The sequence below is a fragment of the Aythya ferina genome (genome assembly GCF_964211825.1).
Source record: "Aythya ferina genome assembly, chromosome: Z".
In the NCBI taxonomy this organism is placed as follows: Eukaryota; Metazoa; Chordata; class Aves; order Anseriformes; family Anatidae; genus Aythya; species Aythya ferina.
The window spans coordinates 22,078,083-22,105,475 of record NC_140299.1 but is presented as its reverse complement, the minus strand read 5'-3'; the positions used below and the strand labels follow the sequence as shown (position 1 = coordinate 22,105,475).

Sequence of the window (27,393 nt, the reverse complement as noted above, 5' to 3'; positions counted from 1 at the left end):
CATCTACTGATGGATGAGAGAACTTGTACTCTAAACACAGTTATGTTTTTTTTCAAACATCTTCAGAAAAAAATCTTTCTCATTGTTTGACCTAGTCAGAGAAACAACAATAGAAGGATAGAACTTCAGTCTATTCCAGTACACCTATTCTTATGAGATATCTTATAATTTGCTGACAGTGGGATCTTCAGTTACAATTTTAATTTAGGTATCATAAAATGATTTTATGTATTTATCAAATGAATTTACATAAAGTCTTTTGGAAGTTAAGAGCTGCAAGGTGAAAATCATGATGCCTCTATCTTTGTATGAGTTCAGCAGGGTACCTCCAGTGCAGCTCTGGGACCACAACTGGATAAGAGGTCTAACTTCTTAGCTTGTGAGTAGAAATACTTGGTTTGCTATGCATATTAACAAGGCCACTCTAACACCCATTCAGAGACATGCCGAGAAATACATGAGGAAAGACTAAGGTATGGGATTTTGTTACAGCCATTCTATCACAGTCTTTGGTGTATAATTATAGCTATTGATATTTCTGGCACAGCAGTCTTTCAGTACCCTGGTTATAGGTAAAAAAGCAACTCTGATGACACATATAGGTGACTTAGAGTTTGATTCTCTTTAATACACTAAGACACTCTCAATCAGCAATGCTTGGATCCTGTGTTTTCTGTCTTGGTATACTCTAGGCATAGCAGAGGCTCAACAACAACACTTCCCAGTAACATGTGTCTCCTTAAGAGAGAAAATTCACTTGCTGTGAAGACTGTACATTGTAAATTCATCTGGTGAGAAATGCATGTATGCAAATTGGCCTTCTGTGATTCCACAAGTTATACTAAAGAATCTGATGGATCCTGGCTACAAAAGGCAAGCATTCTGGTCAGGAAGCATTGCATGATCCCACAGCTGCAGTCTTGAGTACTATGACAAAGGAACAAACAAGTTCAAGAAATGAGGAAGGAAGGAAATTAACAGAAAGAAAACAGGACATTAAGGAAGGACACAGTAGTAGGACTGGAGGAAAAAGAGCTTCTACGGTTAAGAGGAACAAAGGATTGTATAAGCCGTGCTATCAGACCAGAAAAACTCTACAGACTACTGAAGTCTAGAATGTTAGCTTGTTGAAAGCCATCAAAATGAGAATGGATGTGTGATCATTGCTTAAAAACCCAATATACTTTCCTGTCCTGTCCTGTCCTTTCCTTTCTGTACTTCAGCAGCAAAGGCAAATAATTTATGAAAGTCTGAATAGTAATATAAGTATTATTCTAAGACACTTATACTCCAACATTATTATTTCTGGCTAAAATAAATGCTGCACCTTCTATTTTCAATAACATCTATTTTGTTTCTATTCTCTGTAGATATCACAGAATCCGTAACTTGAAAAACAGCATCAATTTTTTCTTCTTCACTTTAAACAGAGAAATACGATGAATTTAAAACCTAGCTAATATAATTTGATGGACATACATTTTTACAACTGTTTAACATCCTTCCTTTAGCATGTAACTGAAATCACAGTAAGAACCTTGAATCAAGAAAGTAGCTTTTAAAGTGTTGGACTCCAGTGTACAGTTTTAAAGATAGAGATAAAAAAAAAATCTGCCAATAGGTATTATTAAAATATTTCACAATATTTCTATTTTTTGTAAACTACATAGGAAATTGAGTGCTCTTTTCTTTAGAGAATGATTATGTAAAAGGACATGGTAGATGTGACCTGCTGTCACAATAGGAATTTCCATTGGTATCAGTAGGAGCTGAAGATGCTGTTGTGTCTTGCAATCCCTGCTTGATGCAGAAGCCAATAGGTTTTATTATGTTACTGGACAGATGAGACTAGTAAGGAGATAGCACAGATTTCACTGTATGCAACACTGGGGGAATATTTTCTAGATTAAGCATTCAAAAAAAAAATCTAAATTGGCTTTCCAATTTAATGATTATATTTTAAATAAAAATCTTATCACAAGAACACTTAGAAGGAATTTCCTATTACCTTGGCAAAACCTGTATCTTGAAATAGTAATCAAGGGCTGTAACTTCAGTGGTTTTGTAATTTCCATCTATCATTCTGAACACTATGTGTGTTCATCTTCAGGCTTATCAAATATGTCTTTCTCTAAGCAGGCAGCTTTCACCATTTTACAACTTTAACACCACTGTCTTGATTATATCCTATTTCTCTGGTTTCACTAATGTATTTCTATCTGAGTTCTATGCCAGAGCTTTTGAAATAACCCTTTTAGGCCCCATGCACTAACTGTCTCAGTCTGATTTTGATATTCCAGCTCTTGGCTACAGTAAATTCTCTATGTCGTATTATCATATCCTCAATTTAAATGAACTTTTTCACTGATTTTTTAATTCACACTTCTGGAATCAAATTACTTTTGGAGATTTACTAAGTTTAGTTTATAGAGTGAAACTCCAGTTTGGCATTGCCTGCCAAAGGCTGAACTCATGATGTTATTAAACCCTAAGTGTTAGAAAACAAAGTCCAATGAAGCATGTTTGCTATCTAACTATCCTATCCAAAATACGCCATGTATTTTAAAAACTATTTAAGGAAACTATTATTTTCAGATATTATTTTTATTGTGCAATTGCATTTTTAATGTTGACAATATCTGAAGTAATAGATAATATAATATCTTTGTTTATTTCATAAAAAAGAAAAGACATTTTACAGGCAGACTTTAAATCAACTTGTTAACTGTCACATATATTAAGTACCTGAAAGGTAAAAGATGATTGGCTTTCATTCTTGAATAGCATGTCTGTTTTATCTTTAATGTATCCTTGACCAAACAGAGCAATGAAAAGCAATGGCAATACATGTATAACATTTATGAAGCAAATGGGCATTCTGCTACTGATTTTAACCAGGGAAAAGAAAAAAAAAAAAAGGATAAACTATTTGGAATTAATTTTCATCAACTAAAAGCAAAGAAGAGCTACTGTGCTGTGGTTTCTTATTTTCTTTATACAAACTCAGAAGCTCTGTATTTTTATTTATTTTTTTAATTAGAAGAAAATATTACATTCCTTGTGGCAATTTTCGTAAGAGAGAAGACTCAGGTATTGATTAGAAAATCTGTCTTGGAGAATCAGTTCGGAAAAAAATTAAGAAAAAAGAGAAGGTGCTTGATGTTATCCAGCAGTCCTACTATATTCAGAAAATCTGACAAATCTTCTGTATAATCTAAGCTTTTCAACAACCATCCTTCTCTGCTTGCATCCAATCTAATTCTGAGTTCTAATTTTATCAGGTCTCACACCTCTAATGAGTGGTTTGCATGTTCAATATCTGCCATTTTAATGTACAGAATATTAAAAAAATATTCTGGAAATGGTTTTGTCATGTAGAAAACTTGAATGATATGAATTTTGAAAATAGCTGTCAGACTCTTAGTGACCATGACATCTGCTGGATATGAACCAGATAAAAGTGGATATGCATTTCTGATAGGGTCAATTTTATTTATTTATTTATTTTTAAACAATAAAAAAGCATATTATAAAGAAGCAGTTATCCTCACATTTGAAAAGTACGTATTTTCATCTCTTTCTGAACACTGTAATCATGTTCTTTTCTCTCCACTCACTCCACTAATGTCACCTACCCTTTCAGCTCTTTTCTTTCCATGTAGTATTTTTTGCCTTCAACTCTCATGTCTTACTACACTGTCACTTTCCTAATGAAGCAAAAATTAATCTAAGTTAGCTCTTTTTCCCTACTGCTCTCAGTGATGTTAGGGTTTCCAGTTAAAATGGCATCTATTATGGTCTCAGCAGGCTTTTGCTCCCACTATACTCAGCCTTCTAAGGCTGTAAAGTCCCTAGAAGCCTCCTGAGCCAGGGATCACAAGCGAAACTAAGAATACCAAATAAGGAGTTTTAGTTGGTGCTAAGTAAAATTTAGATGCAAGACCAAAAAAAGCTATCCAGCGAGAAAAAGCTATCCACTTGCTTTCTGAACTAACACAAACCTTGCAGTGATTTTATTCAAGTAAAAAGTCAGAGGAAAGATGTGGTTGTGACAATTGTATTTAAGAAGGCAAAGATAAAGTTTCAGAAAGCTACATGATTTGGGTTTCCTATTAACTAGATCTAATTGTGTTCCTGTTCAGTGTGTGGGATTTCTAGGCTGTCCTTTGGAGACACCTAATTCCAAGCACTCTAAATTACCTCTGTGGCACAAAATGGTTTATATGCAAATAGTACGATATTTAAGCTGTATGACCTCCCCAGATTTTCCTTTTATTTTAATATATTTTTATTTTGTACAAAGCTCAACACGCTAGCTTTTCACAAATATGAAAGACATAAAGACATAATTCATATGATGTTATGGCACATGTATCAACTATGTCACATATATAATGGAATACTACAATAAAGCAGTAAGTTCAACATGAACATCCAAACTATTTTAACTGCCATTAGAGAAAGCAATCACTTTTTTTTTTTTTTTTTTTTTTTTCTGCCAGAAACTTCAATTTCTGAATAATATCAAAGATGATCTGCCAATCCTCAAACTTCTCAAGTCTGATAATTTTTGATAGCTAGGAGTATTTATTATTTTCAGCATCAAATCATCACCATGCATTACACAGTTTTATAACTGAAGGGTATATCAAATTTGACCCACGGAAAGGCCTGAGTAGGCTCATAAAAGGAATATAAAAAGAATGTTCTGTTTTATTTTTTTTCCATGTACTTTTACAAAAAAATTATGTTGTTTTTATAAACGGGAAAAATACATGATATCAGAATGCAGGACTACAGAAAACTGCTGTGTAAGTAAACATAGAGGGGGCTTAGTGAAAAAAGGCCATTAGATTGAAAACAGTGAACCTGAGTAAAAAGTGAATCCCATATTTCCGTGCTCTAACTTAAATGTGTTTCAGTTAATCAACAGTTAATAGCCATAGAAACACTTAAGTCATAAACTATTAAGAAGAGGACTAAGCTTCCTTCTTATAATAAACAGAAAATAAAAGAAAGCTAAAAAAAACACACCTTTATTGCATTTCACATGTATAAAGCAAACAATGCAGAATAATATATATAATATTTTTCCAACTTTAATATGACTTGATACATAAAAAGCTGATTCTGATTTTTTTGGGGAGCAGTCTTTATTGACAAGATTCAGAATTGGGAACTTTTTATCTGGTCATTTTCTTTCTTCAGCTTTTCAGACACTTATTTATTTATTTATTTATTTATTTATTTATTTCTAAACAGTAAATGACATAGAATTATCCTGATAATGTGCACAAAATTAAAGATTTAAGTATAAATAAAAAAGTATACACATAAACTGCCTTTTTACATTTTGCAGTTTATGTTTAGATTCAGAGCACTGTGTATGAATCATACAAGGAGAATTTTACTCTCTTTTACTCCAGTAATCATCTGTCTCTGATATCCTATGACATGGACTAGCTAGAGGCTAGTGTTCTTGAGTACTCAAGATGGAATAAAGTTTAGGAAAAATTTCAATAAATACAGGTAATCAAGTCTGAAAATTAACCTTGTCAAAAATATACAGAAGTGATTTTCTTACCTTCAAATACTCTGAAAGCTTTCTTGCAGCTTGGTAGAGGCCATTTTGCAGAATTTGATTTTTGAAAACTTTCTTGTAACTTCAAATATTCCGTAGGGAAAAAAGACTTGGTAGAGTTGTTCAGTTCTACAATAATTAACAGGAAAGAATATTTGCATGTAATTTGCATATGGCTATACTATAAAATATAGTGCCTTATCTACTATACAGCACATTTTCTGATTAGAACACCTCTTAAAGATTTTTAAAATCACATGAAAATAATCTTTTCCAGATATAGCAAGAACAAGTCTTAAACATGCTCTTTTGATTTTATTCCTCAGAACTAAAGCACTTAGAAAACAAGATGTCAAATGCTAACAAAATGAAGTATGTTATAAATCAGGCTATTTAATTTACAAGCCTATGATGACCTCTATGAACGAAATAACATCTATCAGTCTGACTGTGGAATTAATTCTCAGTTCATGTTGTTTTTTGTTTTAACATTGTCACTCAATAGAGAGGGAAAAAATCTGACAATTATTTTGGAGTATTTTTTTATACTGTGAATTAACTGGCTTTAAGAACGCATTCATAGAATGATGAATGATAGATTGCAGGAGTTGACAATAACCTACAAATTGCAAGAACTCATTAGCTCCTCAGGATATAATTTGGATTATAATTCGGATTATATTTGCATGGACAGCTACTCAAAACTGGGAAAATTAACCTGTCCATAGCAATACAGAAATGGCAAACACAGCTTAAAAGTGACCATATTTTCCTACCACTGAAAAGAATTGATTTGATGGTAACAGGCAGAGTAGCCGAGTTAGCAGTTAGCATGGGAAACTTCAAAACCCCCAGTTACGCTTGCTTAACAAAGATTCTTCCTTCTAATTGTCATGACTGCAGATAAATACTAATAGTGTCAGCAGCTACTGCAATTTCTTGTATACTTTAAAAGGAAGAAAAGACTCTTCACAGACCTTTGAATAGACTTATGTATTGCTACTTTACTTGTTTCATTGCAATTTTACATACTTTTTCAATGATCTGGGTTTTATGAAAGGGACAAATCTTTTTCTCCAACAAATTAGAGAAAAGTCACTTTATAGAAACAGGCTCCAGAAAGAAAAAAAAAAAAGCAAATGCTCTTTAGCTGCAGTTTCTTTCTCTGTGTAACAGGAAGATGTTAGCAGTTTTGAAGTAAAAAAAAAATATACTGGCCTCATTCTAAAAAACTATTGGGTGCTTTTTGGTATTTCATCATGTCAGAATCCAGGTGGAAGTAGTCTACAAAAGACACACAAAGCACAGAAACCCCCAAATCCTTTTGCCTCATGTAAGAACAACACTATTACACCAATAACCCTCTGTCAGTGAATGGAAACAGCTGTTTTTTCTCCTAAATGTAAAGGGAACAAATTTTGTAATTTTCACTCATGTTTTTTAAGTTTTATAGAAGAACTTCATATGCTACTTAACATATTTTGATTAAGTACTATTTGTATTCAGAAAATAGCCTCTTGCCTCTGACAGCATCAACAAAGGGTGTTTTAGTTTTCTTCTACAGGCCTAAAAATTGACTCAGCTCTTTCAACTTTATTGTTCAAATTTAAACGTTGAATCCTCTACTGAGGCATTGATTTTTATTTATTTATTTATTTATTTATTCACTTTCTTTCCTGAAGAAAAGGCAGATGGGAGAAGGGCTTTCAAGAGTCTTCAGGAAGGATTGGAAGTTCACCCTCACGGTAACCAATAGAAAAGGCTCACTTGATATGGGCAATAGGACAGGATAAGTATCCTTGTGGATCATGTTTTAACACATCCTTTGTGGACAGTTGAGCTGTTTGCCTTCATCATTTTTCAGATGTTATGTGCATCCTTCTATTGTAGTTAGATTCAGTCAGTTTGCAAGATAGCACAAAAAAAGGTTATCTTCCTAAATGTTTTGTTTTTGAGATATCCTCGTAAAATAAAATGCAATTATACAGAAGGAACATTGCAGAAAGCATACAGAATAAATTAATGAGGGAAATGAGACATCCAGGCTGTAGCTATTAGAGAAATAAATATAGAATACTAGCAATTCTGCTTCCTTAGCTACCCAAACCTATAACAACAGTGACTTTTGCATAACTTTTAAAAGGATTAATAAGCCTCCTGAGTTAAAAAAAAATATTAATTACTTCTTATATTGGTCCATCATCATCCATTTTCCCTAATGTGTTGATTTTATTAATTTAAGGATAAATTAAGGATTAATTTCAGGATATAGTTAAGGATATGTTATCATCATAGTGGGTGATATTGGTAGTAGGGTGATGGTTGGACCAGATGATCTCGAAGGTCTTTTCTAACCTCAATGACTTTATGATCATCAGTATTTCTTGGTTGACTTAAAAGCAGCCTGAAGTGTTAGGCATTGGGAAATTACAAAATATTTTTCTTAGTATATAGTTAATCCTAAACACATGTCATACTGTTATTACTACTTACATTAGACTCTCTCTGTATAACATTGTATTTACACTTCAGCTGCATAAGTCCAGTTCCTCAATAAAACTAAATAACTTTTATTTAAATAACTTTTAAATATCAAAATAAATATTTTGATAGAATGGGTTAGGTTGGAAGTCATATCCTGAGATCAACTAGTCCAACCCAACTGCTCAAGCAGGGTCAGCTAGAGCAGGTTGCCCAGGTATGTCCAGTTGGGTTTCGATTCTTCAGGTGGATTTTCCACAAACTCTTTGAGCAACCTGTTCTAGTGCTTGGTCACCCTCACAATGGAAAAGTGTTTTCTTGCATTCAGATGGAATTTTATGTGATTAAGTTTGTGTCCATTGCCTTCTGTCCTGTTGGTGGGTACTACTGAGAAGAGTCTATTGGTCTCTGCTTTGCTCCCTCCTATCAGGTATTTATACACATTGTATATTTTGGGTTAGAAACTGGCTGGATAGCCGGGCACAAAGAGTCGTGGTGAATGGAGCCAAGTCCAGTTGGAGGCCAGTCACTAGTGGTGTCCCCCAGGGCTTGGTGCTGGGGCCGGTCCTCTTTAATATCTTCATCGATGATCTGGATGAGGGCATTGAGTGCACCCTCAGTAAGTTTGCAGATGACACCGAGCTATGTGCATGTGTCGATCTGCTTGAGGGTAGGAAAGCTCTGCAGGAGGATCTGGATAGGCTGCACCGATGGGCTGAGGTCAACTACATGAAGTTCAACAAGGCCGAGTACTGGGTCCTGCACCTGGGGCTCAATAACCCCAAGCAGAGCTACAGGCTGGGAGATAAGTGGTTGGAGAGCTGCCAGGCAGAGAAGGACCTGGGAGTGATGGTGGATAGTCGGCTGAATATGAGCCAGCAGTGTGCTCAGGTGGCCAAGAAGGCCAACGGCATCCTGGCTTGTATTAGGAACAGCGTGACCAGCAGGGCTAGGGAGGTGATCGTCCCCCTGTACTCGGCTCTGGTGAGGCCGCACCTCGAGTACTGTGTTCAGTTTTGGGCCCCTCGCTACAAGAAGGACATTGAGGTGCTTGAGCGGGTGCAGAGAAGGGCGACGAAGCTGGTGAGGGGCCTGGAGACCAAGTCCTATGAGGAGCGGCTGAGGGAGCTGGGCTTGTTCAGCCTGGAGAAAAGGAGGCTCAGGGGTGACCTTATTGCTCTCTACAGATACCTTAAAGGAGGCTGTAGCGAGGTGGGGGTTGGCCTGTTCTCCCACGTGCCTGGTGACAGGACGAGGGGGAATGCGCTTAAGTTGAGCCAGGGGAGTTTTAGGTTAGATGTTAGGAAGAACTTCTGTACTGAAAGGGTTGTTAGACACTGGAACAGGCTGCCCAGGGAAGTGGTGGAGTCACCATCCCTGGAGGTCTTTAAAAGACATTTAGATGTAGAGCTTAGGGATATGGTTTAGTGGGGATTGTTAGCGTTAGGTAGAGGTTGGACTCGATGATCTTGAGGTCTCTTCCAACCTAGAAATTCTGTGATTCTGTGATTCTGTAAAGTAAGAACTGAAAAACTATAAATAATCCTGAAATATTTCACTTAAACAAAAATACTTCAAAGGTGTTTAAAGTTTTCCAAATACATTTTATCAAGTGTCCATTTCCCTCTTTACACTCTCCCAGTAATGTTTTACTGCAGCAACTCTGTTAAATAGCTTTTCTTTACTTAAAATCCCCTCAATAACTAAAAACAATTATCTATTGGTGAAACACACTTTAAATCAGTTCCAAAGGGGCATTAAACATTAAGAAAATGAAATGAAATCAAGCTGAAACTTCTAAACACCAGGTAGGCATTTTTTTTACCCATCTTCTCTGCTGCAGTGCTGGCTTAGTCAGTCCTTACCCATGGCCACCACCAACTCCCCGGTGAACCATCTTGTGGCAACTAGTTCATCTGAAAAAAATGCCTCCTTCCCATCCAAATAACTTTTTTTTTTTTTTTTTTTTTTCCTTTTTAGTCCAGACAGTTCCTCAAACTCATCTGTCATCAGATTATATAAAATTGTGCCTGTGCAGTGGAGGAGTCTGTGTACAACCAGAAATACAAGCTGGGCAGCTCTGCAGATCAATAGAAAATCTCTCTTTAATCTACATTCCCAACCTGTCATCACCACAGCACTCGCTCAGTTTAAACGGAAGAGCTGCATGATCTCTGAAGCACACGAAAATAAACATTTCAGCATGGCTGAGTTATTTCCATTATTTTGTGACCAGTATATGCACAGTTTTAAGTGCTGTGAAGGGCCTAGTTCCAGTCATCAGTCATATCATAGTGGAATTTGACTATAGTGGAATTCTATTCATATGGATATCAATATAAATTCAAAAATTTTATGAATTTACTTTTTATAGTTCCAGGTATAAAAGACTGACTCATGCTATTCTAGGTAAAATACCTGTGGCACTCTCTCCTATTCCTATATAATTTATGACATCAAAAAACACTTACTGACCATGTTTTCCTACTGCTTAAAGTCAGGAACACTAGAGATGAGGGTGGAAGAGGCCAGGAAAGAAGACTTTAAAAATAAGATTAGTTAGTAGAATTCTATAGTACTGCCAACCTTATTTTCAATTGTAGCTGAATTAAAGTCACAAAGCCAAAAGGTTTATTTTTTGCTAATTAAGTTATCCATTTAAAAAATGCTGTTCTAGTGAGATATTTTGAGAAAATGTATGCTTATAATGCTTGGAATTTGTAATTATTTAGCAAGAGAAAGCCAAAAAATACAAAATATCAGAACCTCACTTCAAATATCAAAAAGTTTTAAAATACATTCTCAGAATAGTTCCTTACAACTTAAGAAAGCTTGTGTGGCACAGTCCTAGAAAGAATCCTAGCAAAGAATTCCTCACAATGGATAACAAGACTACATTTTAATCTCAATGGATTTTGGATGTACTTGTACATTATTATTTCTTTGGACAAGAAACTAATTTTATGACTGTATTTGGTCAGCATGGATTTACTATACTTTTAACTACATATTGATTCAGACCAGAAATACAGGAATGAAAAGCAAGAAAAAATTGTCTATATTGTAAAAACTTTAATTTTTATACCTGCTTGGAAAAAGACTCTGGCTATTGTAGTACGACATAGTGGACATGGAGTGCTGGCTGGATTGTCTTTGGCAAGCATCCTTAAACAAGGTTCACAAAAGATGTGGTGACATGGATAGCACATGTAAGGATTGAAATAAACATCCAGGCATACGGCACAGAGATAGCTTTCTTTATCTCTTCTGAGTTCAGGCTCATCTTCTGTATGCAGGTTATCATTTGCAGTCTGCAAGAAGAAAAAGAAAAAAATCTCTTTACAGCTCATAACTATTTTGGATAAAACAATATGTAGGAAGATGTTTTTAAATAAAACTTAAGAAGTCAGTACACACCGACTTCATTAATTTTTAATACAGGTTACTTTTAATGAGATGATGAAACATACAGTTAAGAGAGGACTGCCACAACAAGCATGGGAAGAAGAACAAATATCATATGAGACAGTAAAAGAAAGAAATAACAAAACCAAAAAGGTTGATTAAAATTGTACTCTGGTCATATTTCTTAAAATAAACTTTACAATTTATTTGTAACTTTGTTACCAAAATAACTGGTTACTTTTCTATGAAATGCAGAAGATAGTAACAATCCCTAAAAATAACCCATGGATTGTTCTTCCTTTGAAAGGTCATTAGTGAAGTACATGTTTCAGCATGAATAATGATTCACAATTTGAAACAAGCCACAACTTTATTACTATAACGCAGAACCTTCACCTTAAAGTAGACAGTCTAGGAAATCCTAACACTTTTGGAAAGTGCTTTATTTTGCCAGCATGTATGCTTTGAATTTCCTTGCACTGATATATTTGTAGGAGGATATAGCTGGACTTCCTATATGGTGTTCATGCCATATGAACATAAGAATCTGGATATATTGCCAGGTTCCTGCCTTGCTCTTGTAGGATGACTAAAACTTTCCATGCAACCTGAAGATTTTATATGAAGAGCAGCTAGTGTTTTCGGCGCAAAGAAAAAAAGTATTCTTTTCATCTCTATGAGAGACACACAAGACACATTGGCCTTGCTGTAGTTCATCTATCCCTGCTCTCTGTTTCACAGCTAAAAATCAGAACCCAACATATACCAAAATCCAAGAGACCCACAGGTTAAGAACCAAGACAGAGGAGGGCGTCAGACACTGCTGAGTGACAAACTCTTCCCTTGTGCCCCTTGTTCTGAACTCCCAATCCTTGCCTAATGATCCTAATTTAAGTGTCTTATTTCTAAGCTCTGTAGTAGTATCAGTGACTTCTGGCAAGCTCCAGCATCCATACTTAATGCCTCTTGCTCAACCACTGCTCTGTATATACCTCCTTGTTAGCCCTGCACAAGTCCTTACATGTTGACATTAAGCATACTTCATGATGTCTTTCTACCCCATAAATACTACTTGTGCTAGAGTAGCTGCTTGATTTGGGTATAATTTGCATGACTACCTGTGTAAGATATATGACTTGTATATATGTTATGCAGGACGTTTTTGATACTTGTAGGCCATGGCAGAAAATGACTGCCTGATGCTGGTATACCAACCTTTAATTATAATGTTACTTTGTGCCTACTGTAGAGATGGAAGTCTCTACATCTGTTTCAAGGATGATTACATTTCTAGCATCCTGGCTTGGATTTCTGTTGTCTCTTATTAGTATTAGTCTGCTGCTGCCTGGGATACTAAACACTGCAAATAATGAATAAGCCCTAATATGATAGGTATGGAATGCATTTAAAAACACAGAGCAGAAATCTTTCCAGAATTTATCATTTCTGTATCAACACTTGTCCCACCAGTCTATCTCAGCCCCAGTATCACACTTTCCAGTTGCCAAAAGGGTTTAGAGACTCTGGACTGCTGAAACTGCACCCCCACAGAAAGCAAGGAACATAGTCAGAGCCTGATACATGACTTCAGCAGAAACAGTGAAACCCTACTACATTGTAAGAAAAACTTCCTCTGCTCCCACCACGCACAACTCAGCCATGTAAGGACAAAATCATAATTAAAAGCTAGCACAAATCCAAAAGATATTGGGTTCAGGCAAGTATTTGCTGACTAGTTTTGGTGAGCACTGACTGTAAAGGAAATACCTAGTGTGCACAGAGGAGCTGCCTCTCTTGCTGGCTGCAAGTTAAACATTTTCCATGAGCCAATTAAGCAAATGAGGGAGCTAGAGGAAAAATGGCTGAGAACTCAAGAGTAATTGTTAGTTCTGGGGTAGGTTTGTAATCAGGATAAGATGAACATACAGGACAATCTGAGAGTCATTTGCAATTAGAAAGCAGATCAAAATTATTCTAATGTGCCAACGAGACTCCAGTTAGGAGTAATTTGATTAGAGGATCAGAGAAAGACCTGTCATTTCTACAGATTTGCACCCCTCCTCAAAAGACCTATCTGTGCACACTTCATCATTTAGCTGATGATGACAAAGCTGATATCAGTGCAATTCCCTTATGAAATAACCTAATGCAAAAGATCTTAAATGGGTATTATTTTTCATCTGCAATTAAGTAGTGCCTGAATATTCCAATCAGAAGCAGAGTTTCAGTGCTTCAGAGCTTTATAAACATAAAATGGACTGTTCCTCTTGAAGAATTATAGTACAGACAAAATTGAGAAAGGCCATGCAGACATTGAGGATAGTGACAGGAGGAAAAGATAGTCAAAGACAAACAGCAAAACCTTGAAAGCAAAGCAATACTATTACTACTAAGAAATGAAAGAAAGATGGAGAGTCCTCAAAAGGTTTCATTTTTCCAAGTCAATTGGAAACTGCTAAAACTGACTTTATCACCTAACTGTAATCACTGATATTTCACTGGGTAGATGGCAGAAGTATGATATCAAAACCAACCAACCAATCAACCAAAAAAAAAAAAAAACACAAAACAACAAAAACCCAATACAACAGAGGAACAAAGGATCAACTTTTGCTTGAAAAGTCTATGCATAATGTTAACTAACAGAAGGAGTCTAACGTAGTTTGGCCGGACTACATGAAAGTATTTAATTCAGTTTTGCATTCAGAGAGATCACAGGCACCAATGAATAGTATGGCATTTACTGTAAGATTTACCTTACACTATAAGCATGTAAAATACCTCAAACTAGTGGATGTAGACATTAACAAGAAAACTTTCTATATGTGTACTACAAGTAAAAAGAAGTTCAGAAGAAGATCTGGGAGTATGATCAGAACAGCACACCTAAGATGTGCACCAAGGTGCCAAACTATGAAAAAGCCTTGCCAAAAGTTCATGTTAAGCTCAACAATTCAGAATGCTTTCTAAGTTCAAAAATGTCCACAATTAGAGGGTTTGATAACCAAGAAAATACCAGTTCTGTCCTTCGTAAGATTATCTTGCAAAGATAGCTGCCCTGAAATAAAACTCAGAAAAAATACATAAAACCGTACTTCATAGAAATATTAAGCCAGCAAAGTTTAATGATCAAAGGTGGTTTTTTTTTTTTGAAGGGCCCTGAAGTTAAGTAAATATCAGAGAATGTTTTCCATATATTTCACTTTTTAATCAGAAGAATGAAAGTATAAAGGTACCTGTGTATACTTTCAGAATGCAAACATAATTCCAAGTTAATTAGTAGTTGACTTATTATTAGGACATAATAATTGCACCATACTTTGCCCCAAAATAAGAGCAGAATATGACAATAAATGCCTCATATGTCTGCATTCTCTAAGTCTTCCAAACAGGTCTTCAAACAGAAGAATGCTGTGGACTCTGCTTTGCAATCTAAATGAAATTGGTGTGAAGGCAGAACCAGGGGTAAGCCATTCAGCCTTGACATGCCTTTATCAGGCAAGTGCTTTGTAGTGTTGCGTTGCTAATAATGAGAAATAATATGTATATTGGATGTAATACACAGCATAGTGCTGTGCAATATGGAGGACTAGAGAAACACCTAGCCGTGTAAAGTGCTGACTTGAGTCTTAGCAATGTGCACTATGAAATAGCTGGGCATTAAACACTGCATGAGATGGTATAGTAAATTGTGTATGAGTGATGAAGAACCCTGTGGAACAGAGACGGGGAAAATATTACAGGTACGTTAATACTGTGTGGCTCATCAAATACATCCAAAAGTTCTTGTGAGTGCTTAAAATGAGAAACATTCTTCATCCTTGCCATAAAACTCTGGAGACCCCATTCCAGACCACATTTGTAATATAATGGTGCTCCACTGGATAATTTTTCATATTTTTCAATTATTCCTTACTAAAAGATATTGGCATATATGCTGATCAGAATACATATTCTCTTAGATGCTACACAGACTGGCTGGGAGGGGAAAAATCTCTTTCTGTTCTTGAATGCTTGTCAACACCTTCACTGCTCTTACATGAACAGTACCTCAAATGGCACCTCAAAATTTGAGCAGTGGTGTGGGAAGCTCAAGAATACATACAGCCACATTTTCACCCTGACAAACCAGGAGAAAGATGTGATTTGCTGTGCATTTGGATACCTCACACTACGAAAGGGGGCAGTATGCATATTCTCCTTTGTTATCCGGGAAGCTGCCCCTTGGTAGTCTGTTCCATGCTATTCCCAAGCTGTACACAAATGATACAAAAATTGATTCGCAGCCGTAAAGTAGAATTTAAGCCTTCAGTTATATTATATAGTCAGAACCATACACTACAGGTCTGAAAAATTTGAAAGAATGAATATAGATCCTGTTTTGTACAGACAAGGATCAGGAAGACATAAATACTTCCTGTTTGCTGCTGGAAAAAATCATCAGTGGTTTGAGCCTTATTTCCTACAGAAATGCAGCTCATGAGATTGCCTTGTCTATCCATCTGTCAGGTGGTCCCACAACGGCTTTGGAACCCATTAGTCAATTGTAACCAAATCTCACAGGATGGTTGAGAGAATTATATTGGCTTACTGAAAAATTCATAAAAATTGACAGATAGATTGAGTAGAGAGACTGAAATGAGTGCCATCACTTTAAAGCTATTAGAGAGTGTCCAATGGAGGGCAACAAAGATGGTGAACGGTCTAAAGGGCAAGACCTATAAGGCGCAGCTAGGGTCCCTTGGTTTGTTCAGCCCAGAGCAGGGCAGGCTGAGGGGAGGCCTCATGGCGGCCTGCAGCTCCCTCACGAGGGGAGCGGAGGGGCAGGCGCTGAGCTCTGCTCTCTGGGGACAGCGACAGGACCCGAGGGAACAGCATGGAGCTGGGACAGGGCAGGGTCAGGCTGGGGGTTAAGGAATGGTTCCGCACCCAGAGGGTGGTTGGGCACTGGGGCAGGCTCCTCAGGGCAGTCAGTGGTCATAGCACTGAGCCTGCTGGAATTCCAGAAGCATTTGGACAATGTTCTCAGATATCTGGTTTGATTTTGGAGTGGTGCTGTGTGGAGCCAGGAGTTGGACTTGATGATCCTTGTGGGTCCCTTCCAACTAGGGATATTCTATGATTTTATGATCACTATGGGAATGTCTGCAGGACTTGGAAGAAGAAATTGGGGAAAAGTGGAGTACTGTATAAAACTTTAACATCTTTAAATAACAGCTCAGACAGTTAGTGGTAAGGAAAGTAAAGAATGAGAAGGAAATCATAGAATAGGCATAAGTATGGTAGTTATGTGATAGGAAGACATAGAAAAGCAGGAGCTACTTAGTTGCATAACAATTTCTAGTTATTTTCTGTTTCTTTCAGGTTAGTGATACTGATAACTACTGATGATAACAGTAGTAATATGTTGTTGCTTTGATCAGAAATTATCTAGCCTGATTTCTGCAGACTAAGTTGGTGGCTTCTGGAGTTTTACAAGCAAAAAGAAAACAAATTCATGTACAATCTTAAAATGCAGTATAAAAAATCCCAAATCTTTTCTAACTAATCTAGAATTTTGTCTGAATTAGGCCATAGAGTCCACTGGGCTTTGTATGCCTTTAAGCACTCTGGTTTTGTTGACTGATATGATGAATGCAAAAGGACTTCTTTTCAGGCTTCTGGCAAACCTAAGCTTGAAACATATAAATCATAATATGGCACTGGCACCAATGCCCATGGATTAAATATTTGTACAAATCAATAATTCATTCTGAACAACCTGCACTCTAAATTTCTCTCTATACAACATTTCAAAAAAATCCAAAAGCAATCTAAAAACTAGAAAGCAGAGCAAAGCAACTTAAGCAGCTCTCTGGAGCTACCTACTGCAAGGAGCTGTGTTCTCCCTTCAGAACCTCTCTGCTGCACTTTGGTTAGATAAATTGCTCAAGGGAAAAACAACTGAAGGACATTTTCTTCCACAGAGAACTTTTGTTTAAAGAGAACAGTGTATTTATTTTTATTTTGTGTCATTTAGAGGTAGCTTTAGGCAATGGATTTATTCAACTCCTGTGATGAAGTACTTTGCAGACCCTAGCTTCTGCTGATGAGACACCTGTACTTTTACTATATGAGGCTCTAAAGAGACAACAATAAATGAATAAGCAATAGAAGTGAAAATTAGAATATTCTGAACAGATATTTGCACTCTAACCTCCAGTTAGCCTCTTCCATGTTCCAGAGAAAATAAATTACATATCTTCCTTCTTTTCAGAAAAGATATTCTCCTTAACACTCAAATTCCCCTTCCCTCTTTATTTGTTTTTCTGTGGTTATATGTTTATTCATGAAGGTTACTACTATACTGACCTGAAAAGACATTTTGACTCCATTTTTTTTGCCATGTTCTAGCAGCCTGCCTAATCAAATATGCTTCATTTGATTTGTCTAATCAAATATATGTACACATACTAACTTTATCTATCTCAAATTGTTTCTATCTTCATCTAATGACGACTACAACAGTAGACTACAAACTTTTCTTAATAATGAATGATCTCATAAAGAAAAACACAGGAAAATTAAATTACTTACCTAGTTGAAGTTCACTGAATTATTATGCACAGACTGTGGCTAAGAAACTAAAATATCAGATTTTTAATGCTTACTATATCCAGACTTTATACATCTACAAATAGATCCATATCAGTAAGTCTAAGTTTTCACTGAGATTGTCATACTCCTGCCCATGGTAATAACCAGCCCAATATTTTGGTACCTGAATACTTCACCAGTGCAACTCATGTAAGATTGTATGGTTAGCTGAAATTACTTTCTCTAATATGCATTAACAGTTTCTGTACTTGTTTGTTGTGACTTTGTACTATTGCCAGCATACTCAGATATGGCAAATTTCTGAAGTTTTGCATAGCATTGTTTGGACTTGACTGGGTAACTGCCTTTGTACAGGACACTGGTGAATCTTTAAAATGTCCAAGTCTGTTAGCCACAAATTAAAACACACGATGAATAACTGGATACTGTACAGAAAATAAATGGGAGATTAAATCAGGATAGCAACGTGATGAGCTGTTCCTAGAGAGGTGTTTGCTCGTTAAGAACCCTAACACATGAGCTGGCACTGGTACTGTTTTCCTCTGCTCAGGTGTACAGTATGACACAATTAGCAGCAAGGATCAAAGGTACTGACAGGGCTCTGCACAGCCAACATCTCTTTGAGAGATTCACTTCTCTCCTCTTGATTTCAAAGAAGGTCTGTTGTGCACCCTGAAATCTAAGTCTTCTCATATGCTGACCAGGAAGCTTGCTATGGTTATAATCTCACTGGTGTTACAGAGATGTTGTGTGGAGGACAAGCGCAGCCTTGGTGGTAGTGAACATGAAATGGTGCTGTTCAGGATCCTGAGGGCATAAAGGATGGAGCACGGCAAGCTTGCTACCCTAGACATTAGGAGAGCAGACTTAGGCCTCTTGAGGGATCTGCTTGGTAGGGTACCAAGGCCCATGAAGAGGGGTCCCAAGAAAGCTAGTTAATGTTGAAGGATCACCTCCTCCAAGCTCAGGAGTGATGCATCCCAACAAAGAGGAAGTCAGTAAAAAATGCCTGGAACCTTACATGGAAGATTGAGTTCCTCCTGGCCAAACTCAGGCAGAAAAAGGCCTACACAGGGTGGAAGCAAGGACATATAACCTGAGAGGGATACAGAGAAATTGTACAAGCAGACAGGGATTAGGTTAGGAAAGCTGAAGCTCTATTAGAATAAAATTAGACCACGGATGTCAAGAATGACAAGAAAGGCTTCTATATGCATATTGATGGTAAAAAGAAGACCAGGGAAATTGTGGCCCTTTCCAGAAGGAAAGAGGAGACCTGGTTGCCTGGGATACAGAGAAGGTTGAGGTACTCAATGACTTTTTTTTTTGCATCAGTCTTCCCTGATAAGAACTATGGTCACATAGACCAGGTCCCAGAAGGCAGGAATCAGGAGAATGAAGAACTGCTGTAGGAAAAGATCAAGTTTGAGACCAGCTACAGAACCTAAAGGTGCACAGGTCCATAGGACCTCATGACATGCATCCAATAGTCCTGAGGGAACTGGTGGATGTAGCTGCTAAGCCACTGTCCATCATATTTGAGAGGTCATGGCAGTCCAGTGAAGTTCGAATTAACTACAAGAGGGTAAACATAAGCCCCATTTTTAAAAAATGAAAAAAGGAAGGCCTAAGGATCCACAGGCCAGTCAGTCTCACGTCTGTGCCTGGCACCGTAGAGTAGATGCCATGGAGCAGATCCTCCAGAAAAATATGCAAAGGAATGTGGAAATAAGGAAGTGATTGTTGACAGCCACCATGGCTTCAATAAGGGCCAATTGTGCTTGACAAAACTGGTGGCCTTCTATGGTGGGTTTACAGCATTGGTGGTGGATAGGGGAAGAGCTACTGACATCATCTACTTGGACTTGTGCACAGCATTTGACACTGTCCCACATGATATCCTTGTCTTTAAATTGGAGAGGTAAGGATTGGTGGGTAAGGAATTGGCTGGATGGTCACACTTGAAGTGTTGCAGTCAATGATTCAATGTCCAAGTGGAGATCAGTAATGAGTGGTGTTCCTCAGGAGTTGGTATTGGGACTGGTATTATTTTACATCTTTATTAGCGACATGGACAGAGGGATTGAGTGCACCCTCAGCAAGTTTGCTGATCATAACAAGCTGTGTGGTGCTGTTGACATGCTGGAAGGAAGGGATGCCCTCCCTTCACAAGTTTGAGAGGTGGCCTACGTGAACTTCGTGAAGTTCAACGAGGTCACAGGCAAGGTCCTGCATCTGGGCTAAGGCAATCCCAAGCACAGATAAAAGGTTAGACAGAAAATGCAGGCCTGAAGAGAAAGACTAGAGCATGTTGGTTGATGATGAGCTCATTGTGAGCTAGTAAGCCAACTGTAACCTGGGCTGCATCAAAAGAAGCATGGCCAGCAGATCAAGTGAGGCAATTCTTCCCATCTGCTCTGCTCTTGTGAGATCCCACCTTAAGTAATGTGTTCAGCTCTGGGGCTCCCAGCACAAGAGGTGGAACTATTAAATTGAGGCCAGAGGAGGGCCACAAAGATGATCAAGGGGCTGGAGCACCTCTCCTATGAAGATAGGCTGAAGGTGTTGGGTTTGTTCAGCCTGGAGAAGAGAAGGCTCCTCTGGAGAGATCTTATAGTGGCCTTCCAGTACCTAAAGTAGACCTACAGGAAAGTAGGAGAGGGACTCTTTATCAGGGAGTGTAGAGATAAGAGAAGGAGCATATTAAGTATTATTAATATTAATTACTTGGAGGATGGTGAGGCACTGGCAGTCCCTACTAGCAGTAGGGTTCGAACCAGACAATCCTTAAGGTCCCTTCCAACTCAAACCATGATTTTATGAAAATTCTTCAATTATTTATTGAATATCAGGATGCCTTCATACTCGCAGGATAAATGTGCATATAGAAAACTATTTGAAGAAAATAGCTTGTACCTACCCAAAGGGAGCGTCTTCTTATTCCTTACACAAGTTGATTTTAAAGGTTCTCCTGAAATTTAGTACAGGTTGTTACTGAGACCTCTTCTAGAATAAAATAGCTAAGCCTAAGCATTTCAAATTGACATTGAAAACCAGAGAGGGCACAACGTATACATTTAACAGCCTAAAATACATCTTACAACAGAAAGCAAAGGAATTCAACCAACCTGGATTTTTAAAATCTACCATAAGAAGGAATAAATGAGATACCACATCTTATAGATGTAATTAACACCTCGAAGTTAAAATAAAACATAAATTTTAAATGAGAACAGTAACAATTTGAATGAATTATGAACATGCCATTAAACTCTTCTCCACTTACAGGCTACATACATGGGCTATTTTTTCCAAAATAGCTAAACTCATGGCCTATAAATTGGTGGAATAAGTATAAGACATGCTGAGTGCAAAGCTTCCAAGAGGCTGTTTTTCAGTGGATGAACTACAGTCCAGCTGCATTCAGAAGTTAACTAAGAGATAATGCTAGCACTCTAAGGAACATCAAGCCCATTTACTGCAGTCTAAGTAAGTTCAGTCTGCATTTTTCTACTCTGGAGAAGCAGTTATCCTCAAGAAATATCAAGGTGATCTGGCAGTATCTTGAAGGATGTTGATTGTTTAGAACAGGTCCAGAGGAGGACCACAAAGATGATCAGAGGGCTGGAGCACCTCTCCTATGAAGAAAAGCTGAGAGAGCTGGGACTGTTCAGCCTCAAGAAAAGAGGGTTCTGGGGGGACCTCATTGCAGCTTTTCTGTGCTTAAAGGGTTCTTATAAAAACTATGGAGAGCAACATTTTGCTCGAGCAGATAATGACAGGACAAGGGGGACTGGTTTTAAACTAAAAGAGAAGAGATTTGGATTAGAGGTTAGGAAGAAATTCTTCACTCACACGGTGGTGAGGTACTATCACAGGTTGCCCAGAGATGTTGTGGATGCCCCATCCCTGGAGTTGTTCAAAACCTGGTTGGATGAGGCCTTGGACAACCTGGTCTAGTAGGTGGCATGAGGGCCCCCCCCATGGCAGAGGGGTTGGAAATGGATAATAAGTTCCCTTCCAACCTGAGTGTTTCTATGATTGTATAATTCTGTCTGATTTTCGTAGACCTAAAACTATTAGGAAAAAGACCACAGACCAAACCAACCAACTAAACAAACAAAAACAACTACAGCAAAAAATCCATACCTGAGCCAGAATAAATTTGAAGTTTTAGAGGGTGTATTTATCTATTTTGATTGTTCAAGGAACCATGTCCTTTTTTATACATGTCATTAAGTCTTACTCTTTCTACCAAAGTAATTAATGAACATTATTTAGACCTTTTAAAAAACTTCATGTTAGAAATCTCTTTAGAGTTACAGAACCATAATAACCTCAAGTAGCTTCTTAATGACAAACATTATGTAATGTTAGTCAAAAGAACACGAATGTGATTTCTTCTAAGTAAAAGACAATCTGAGGACATGACTAGATTATATTAAGAGTAATAAATTTATAAAATGGCTTGATACATGAAAAGTTAACCAGTTTGTCTCATAGAAATATTTTCAATTCAGCAGAGAGTTAGTCTCATTAATATCAGGAGATAGAGGATTATTTGTGGAGAAAGTGAAAAAAAAACAACAAAAAAACCACCTCACAAATATAGGTAAAGGAGAAGAAAAGGACACAATGTCTTCACTTTTTATTCCCCCAAACACCTCACAGAACTAGTAATGAATATTTTAATTTATTACTGATTCCTACTGTTTTCATCAGGTTGCAACAAGCTGCACAGTACAGAATAACCCTTGTGCTAGATACTGTGCATAGATACAGTATATATCTCCCCTTTTTTACCAAGCATTATATATATTTCAGTTGCCTGTTACGATGGATTTGAAATCGTTTACACATCTTTTATTAAGCAGCTTGGATGATCTCTCCAGTTCTTTTTATGGAATAATTGAGCTGTTAAGCTTTTGGAATGTACATCTACATTGGCAGCTCTAGATATTATTACTGTCTTGGAAATTTCTCCTAGGAGAATCACATTTATTTCTAAAGGAACACCTGCAAACACAGCTTTTATGCAGATCTCTTGAAGATGATAGCAACTACTTCATTCAAAAAGATTTTTTTCTACTAAAATAATTTAATTTCCAAGATGAATTCAGAGATAGGCTACAGGAATAAATATTACTCAAAGTACTTGAATGACAATCACTTTAATGCTTGAATATTTACACTCACCCCTGAACTAGTAGAGAAGAAATGTGTCATGTTACAAGTCTATCTTCATTTTTACTTTGATTTTGCATCTAATGAAATACACACATTACCGATTCAGGCATTTAAGTAAAGAGAATAATGTAGGCATTACAGATAAATTGGCAAACAAAGCTTCACAGCAAAAATTAATATGCAGAGAACATCCAGGCACAGCTATTAGTTAGGCTACACGTAACAATAAAGCAAATTTTAATAATAATTAATCATTAGAACAGCCAGTATTTCAAACAATAAGGGGGAAAATTAATTCCCAGAGGTCTGCAAAAGATTCTGTGAATTTCCTAGAGCCTTGATGCAATGAATAAATTACACGTAAAAGGTTGGGCTGGACCTTCTGGTATGAATTCCATGCAGAGAAAATACAGACTTTTTTTTTTTTTTTTTTTTTTTTTTTTTTTAACTTTTACAGAATCCCTTTGCACTTTGAAAATTAAAACAATATAGAACTGGCAGTAACACGTGCTAAACCTGCTGTTGAGGTTTACAGATGTATTTTTGCTGAGAGGTTAAATTTTAGATCTGAAACAGTAAAAAGGCTGTAAGCACTAAGACTGCCTTCTGCTAGATCAAAGCAATCACTATTTACATCTGAAAAGTTCTCGTCTGCTAGTAGTGTTTGTTCTGAAACATGGTAAAAAGAGAGTCCTGTTAATTCACATCTATAAAGAACTAGAAAATCAATAAATTATTTTTGTTGATATACATATCAATATAATGATATAATGTTACTCCTGTAAAAACTGTTCTTTTAATAAATTTGCAGCACTGAAATAACAGACAATTGTATGTGTTTATTTTTCCATTTTTATTCTAGGCTTTGTGGGAATGCATATAGTACTACCCTTTCAGGGAACATGCTCTTAACAAAATGCCTATAAAGGGATGTCCGGAGCAGTGCTGCTATATTTTGACAGCTTTGAATAAATATAGTCATTGTATATCAAACAATCCATCTGAAATTCTTCTTCAGCATAAATCTAAAGCAATTTATAGTGAAGCATGACACAATCCCTGTTAATAGAGAGTGTACAAAATGCCCTTTTCTGCACAACTCCTATTGCTGTCATTAAAATAGGTCTCTTCTCCAGCACTGTATGGCAGAACATGGAGATGACAACATGGAAAGAGATCTGTCTGGATACAGAGTTCCTCTTCTGTTCTGAACAGCATTTACAAGCTGTTTTTATCTCCAATGTATCTCCACTTCTGGGACACAACTTTGTAAAAAACAACATCAGCTGATAGATTTTAGTTTCCTACTAATGTTTCACTGTTCATGGGATTTGTCAGCTCCAAGTGGCCTATGTAATTCTCTACAGCCTATAGTCTCTCTTTATGTAGACTATCTATTTTACTGCTTATATAATCTACAGCAACTGCAGTTGTCCGCAAACAGCTATCAAAATAAAGCTACACAGATTTTCTGGCTTGGTTATATATGATGTTCACATACATATGAATATATTATATAATGATATATATTACATGATATATAGAATACATAATATACATTATACAATGCATATATATGAATAAATATGACATGGATATAGAAGGCTTACTGATGTTTTGGACAGAAAGATGGGTTTGATAAACTTAATTCTCATCAAAAGCTCTTTTAAGGAATTTAAATAAATTTTACACAAATTCTACAGTGTTTTCATTCTTTTACATCAGCATGACCTTCAGTCATTAATTGCTGTGTCTCTAATTTTATTGTTACAATGATAACACAGACTTCCAACACAGACCAGTGAGAACGTTCTTGCATACAATTCATCAGATAGAAAGTAATTTAGGTAAGAACCATCACAACACTGACTTGAAACAGAAATTTAACCAATATATATTAATCCGTGTCTCTGCCTGCATTTACTTGGATGTGCATTATGGTATGCCCCAAACATAACCAGCTGGGCACCTGTTGAAATGTGACATGCTTCCAACTGGGCTGGTAGCCCAGGGTGTCCTTTCCATTGGGCTGGGATGCATCTGCCTCTCACCCCAAAATCAAGATACAAACAGGACACCTAGATTTATGAATCTGCTAGTACCTTTGGTTTCCACAGTCAAGGCATAGCTTATGACATATTACAGTAAAAGAAAGATTCGTTAAGTGAGATGAATAGATTTAAAATATGTCATCCTAAAATTAGGAACCTATATCTATATTTAGACAATTAAATGACTGTTCCAGTTTTCAGATGTTTCCTTACCTGGATGGACGAACTGGTGATCATTTTGCTTAGAACAATCAGGCCACCTATTTAAAGTGTCCTGCCCGAGTTTCTTAAACTGAATTTAATTATTTATTACATAAACAGATTCCATCTGCAAACAGCGTTTAAAGTAAAACATCCCCTCACACTGAAGAAAAGTAAAGGCAAGTGAAACATTTTGAATATGACTATATTTAAGAAACTGAGGTGAAATTTAATCATCTTTCATCACTTTATGCACTGTAAGATCACTACTGAATAATCCTAATTCAGTAGCCTTGAATCTTTGAATTCACTTCTCACATAGTTCAGGAACGAATTGACAAAATCAAAAGAGTTTTTTCCTTAAAATGCAAACAAACAAATAACTGAAATATAAAAAATATGTTTTTACTTCAACAACATCAGGAAATTTAAGGTAGATACTCCATTAGTACCAATATACAAGGTCAAATCTCTATGAATTCCTGCAGACCTTGTATTGTCTTCATGAGATTTTCAGTTGTAAATGATGATTTGAAAAGCATAGTGATTTAGATTTAAGATACTAGGACTCAAAACCAACAAACATACCTGTAAACAGGCCAAACATACCTGTAAACAGTTTTTAGTTATTTACTTGTATTTTTGCTATTCTGACTCAGTAAAATTTGAAGATTATAGTCCATCTGAAGTAGACATTTCAATGCAAAATGAAGACAATAAACCACCAAAAATATAAAAGTGTTTTAAATATCTTCATGTATCAATTGAAAAAAAGTCCCTTTTGTTTTTTCTTTTCAAGCATCCTTCTGAGTGACACTGAAATTTGGTCCTGTTCTTAAAAAAAAATAAAATAAAAATCTAGCTTAATCTGCAGTAACAAAATGCAATTCAAATATTCCACATATTTCTTTTCTGAAAAATTGAGATCTAGATATTCAGTTTGCTTAACCAATCTCAACTGATTTTTTTATAGTGTATGATCAGAAAATGTAAATTATGGTTCTGTGATGGCAGCTGTCAGCAATAAGCACTGTATTTATTCCTTGGAATTTTATTCAGTCATATCCAAGTCACCCAAACTGTGCAAAAGCTTATTTAACCATTAAATGTCCCAGTTTGAAAATGCTGAACATGGATATCTTCAAAGGGGTCAGTTGTCAGTATGTTGGTACTTAAATAAATCCTCTTTCCAGATACTCTATTTAAACAGCTGTTATCCAAATCTTTTCTGTCTGATAAACAGAACAGAAATTATTGCCTATTTTAATTTCTCAGTATAAGTGGAAAATCTTGTATTTTGCATGCACATTTTTTGTAATAATTAGTAATTTAATACACAGTTCCATACAGAGCAAACTACACTTCTTGTACAGCTAATACAACATTCATACTTTATTTTATGTAAAGGTGAATTATCTGTGTTGTATAATCAGCATGTTGCATCCTGCTTCATTTTCCCCATAAGTTATTTATAATGATGATAAGAACATTTTATATTTTAGGGTGATAACTCTTCTTGTAAGCCTTCCTTCAAAAGCCTTGAGAGGACTGAATAACACATTATAACAATTTCAATCTTTTCTCTTTGCTGTGATTTAACATTGCAGATTTTTCTTCTAGTGATGTCTCTCCCAAAGCTTCTCAGAAACCAAATATGAAGATCTGCCTTCTCAACCCCCCCTCCAGAGAAAAATCTCAGAACTGAAAGCTCTGCTTTCGAGTGACAGAATGATGAAACAGAAAAATGGAGCTGAACATCTGCTATTTCACTATTAATGTTGGTGCAACATACTCATCAACAGACGGATTTAAGAGTTACTGTGCTAAAGTGTATAACTGACTGTAAATAGGATTAGTAGCAAAATGAAAGTACTACTAGCAACCTCAAAG

At 36.4% G+C, this 27,393-nt stretch overlaps 1 protein-coding gene across 3 annotated transcripts in view; it reads right to left on the bottom strand.

Moving 5' to 3' along the window:
- RNF180 (ring finger protein 180) overlaps window positions 1-27,393 on the bottom strand; it is an 87,362-nt gene that overhangs the window by 17,027 nt on the left and 42,942 nt on the right. For all 3 annotated transcript variants that reach the window (XM_084505410.1, XM_084505408.1, XM_084505409.1), the window contains 2 exons: window positions 11,148-11,373; window positions 5,585-5,710 (listed from right to left, as the gene is read on the bottom strand). In XM_084505410.1, the coding sequence (XP_084361536.1) occupies window positions 5,585-5,710; window positions 11,148-11,373 (352 nt within the window). The remainder of the gene's footprint in view (window positions 1-5,584; window positions 5,711-11,147; window positions 11,374-27,393) is intronic.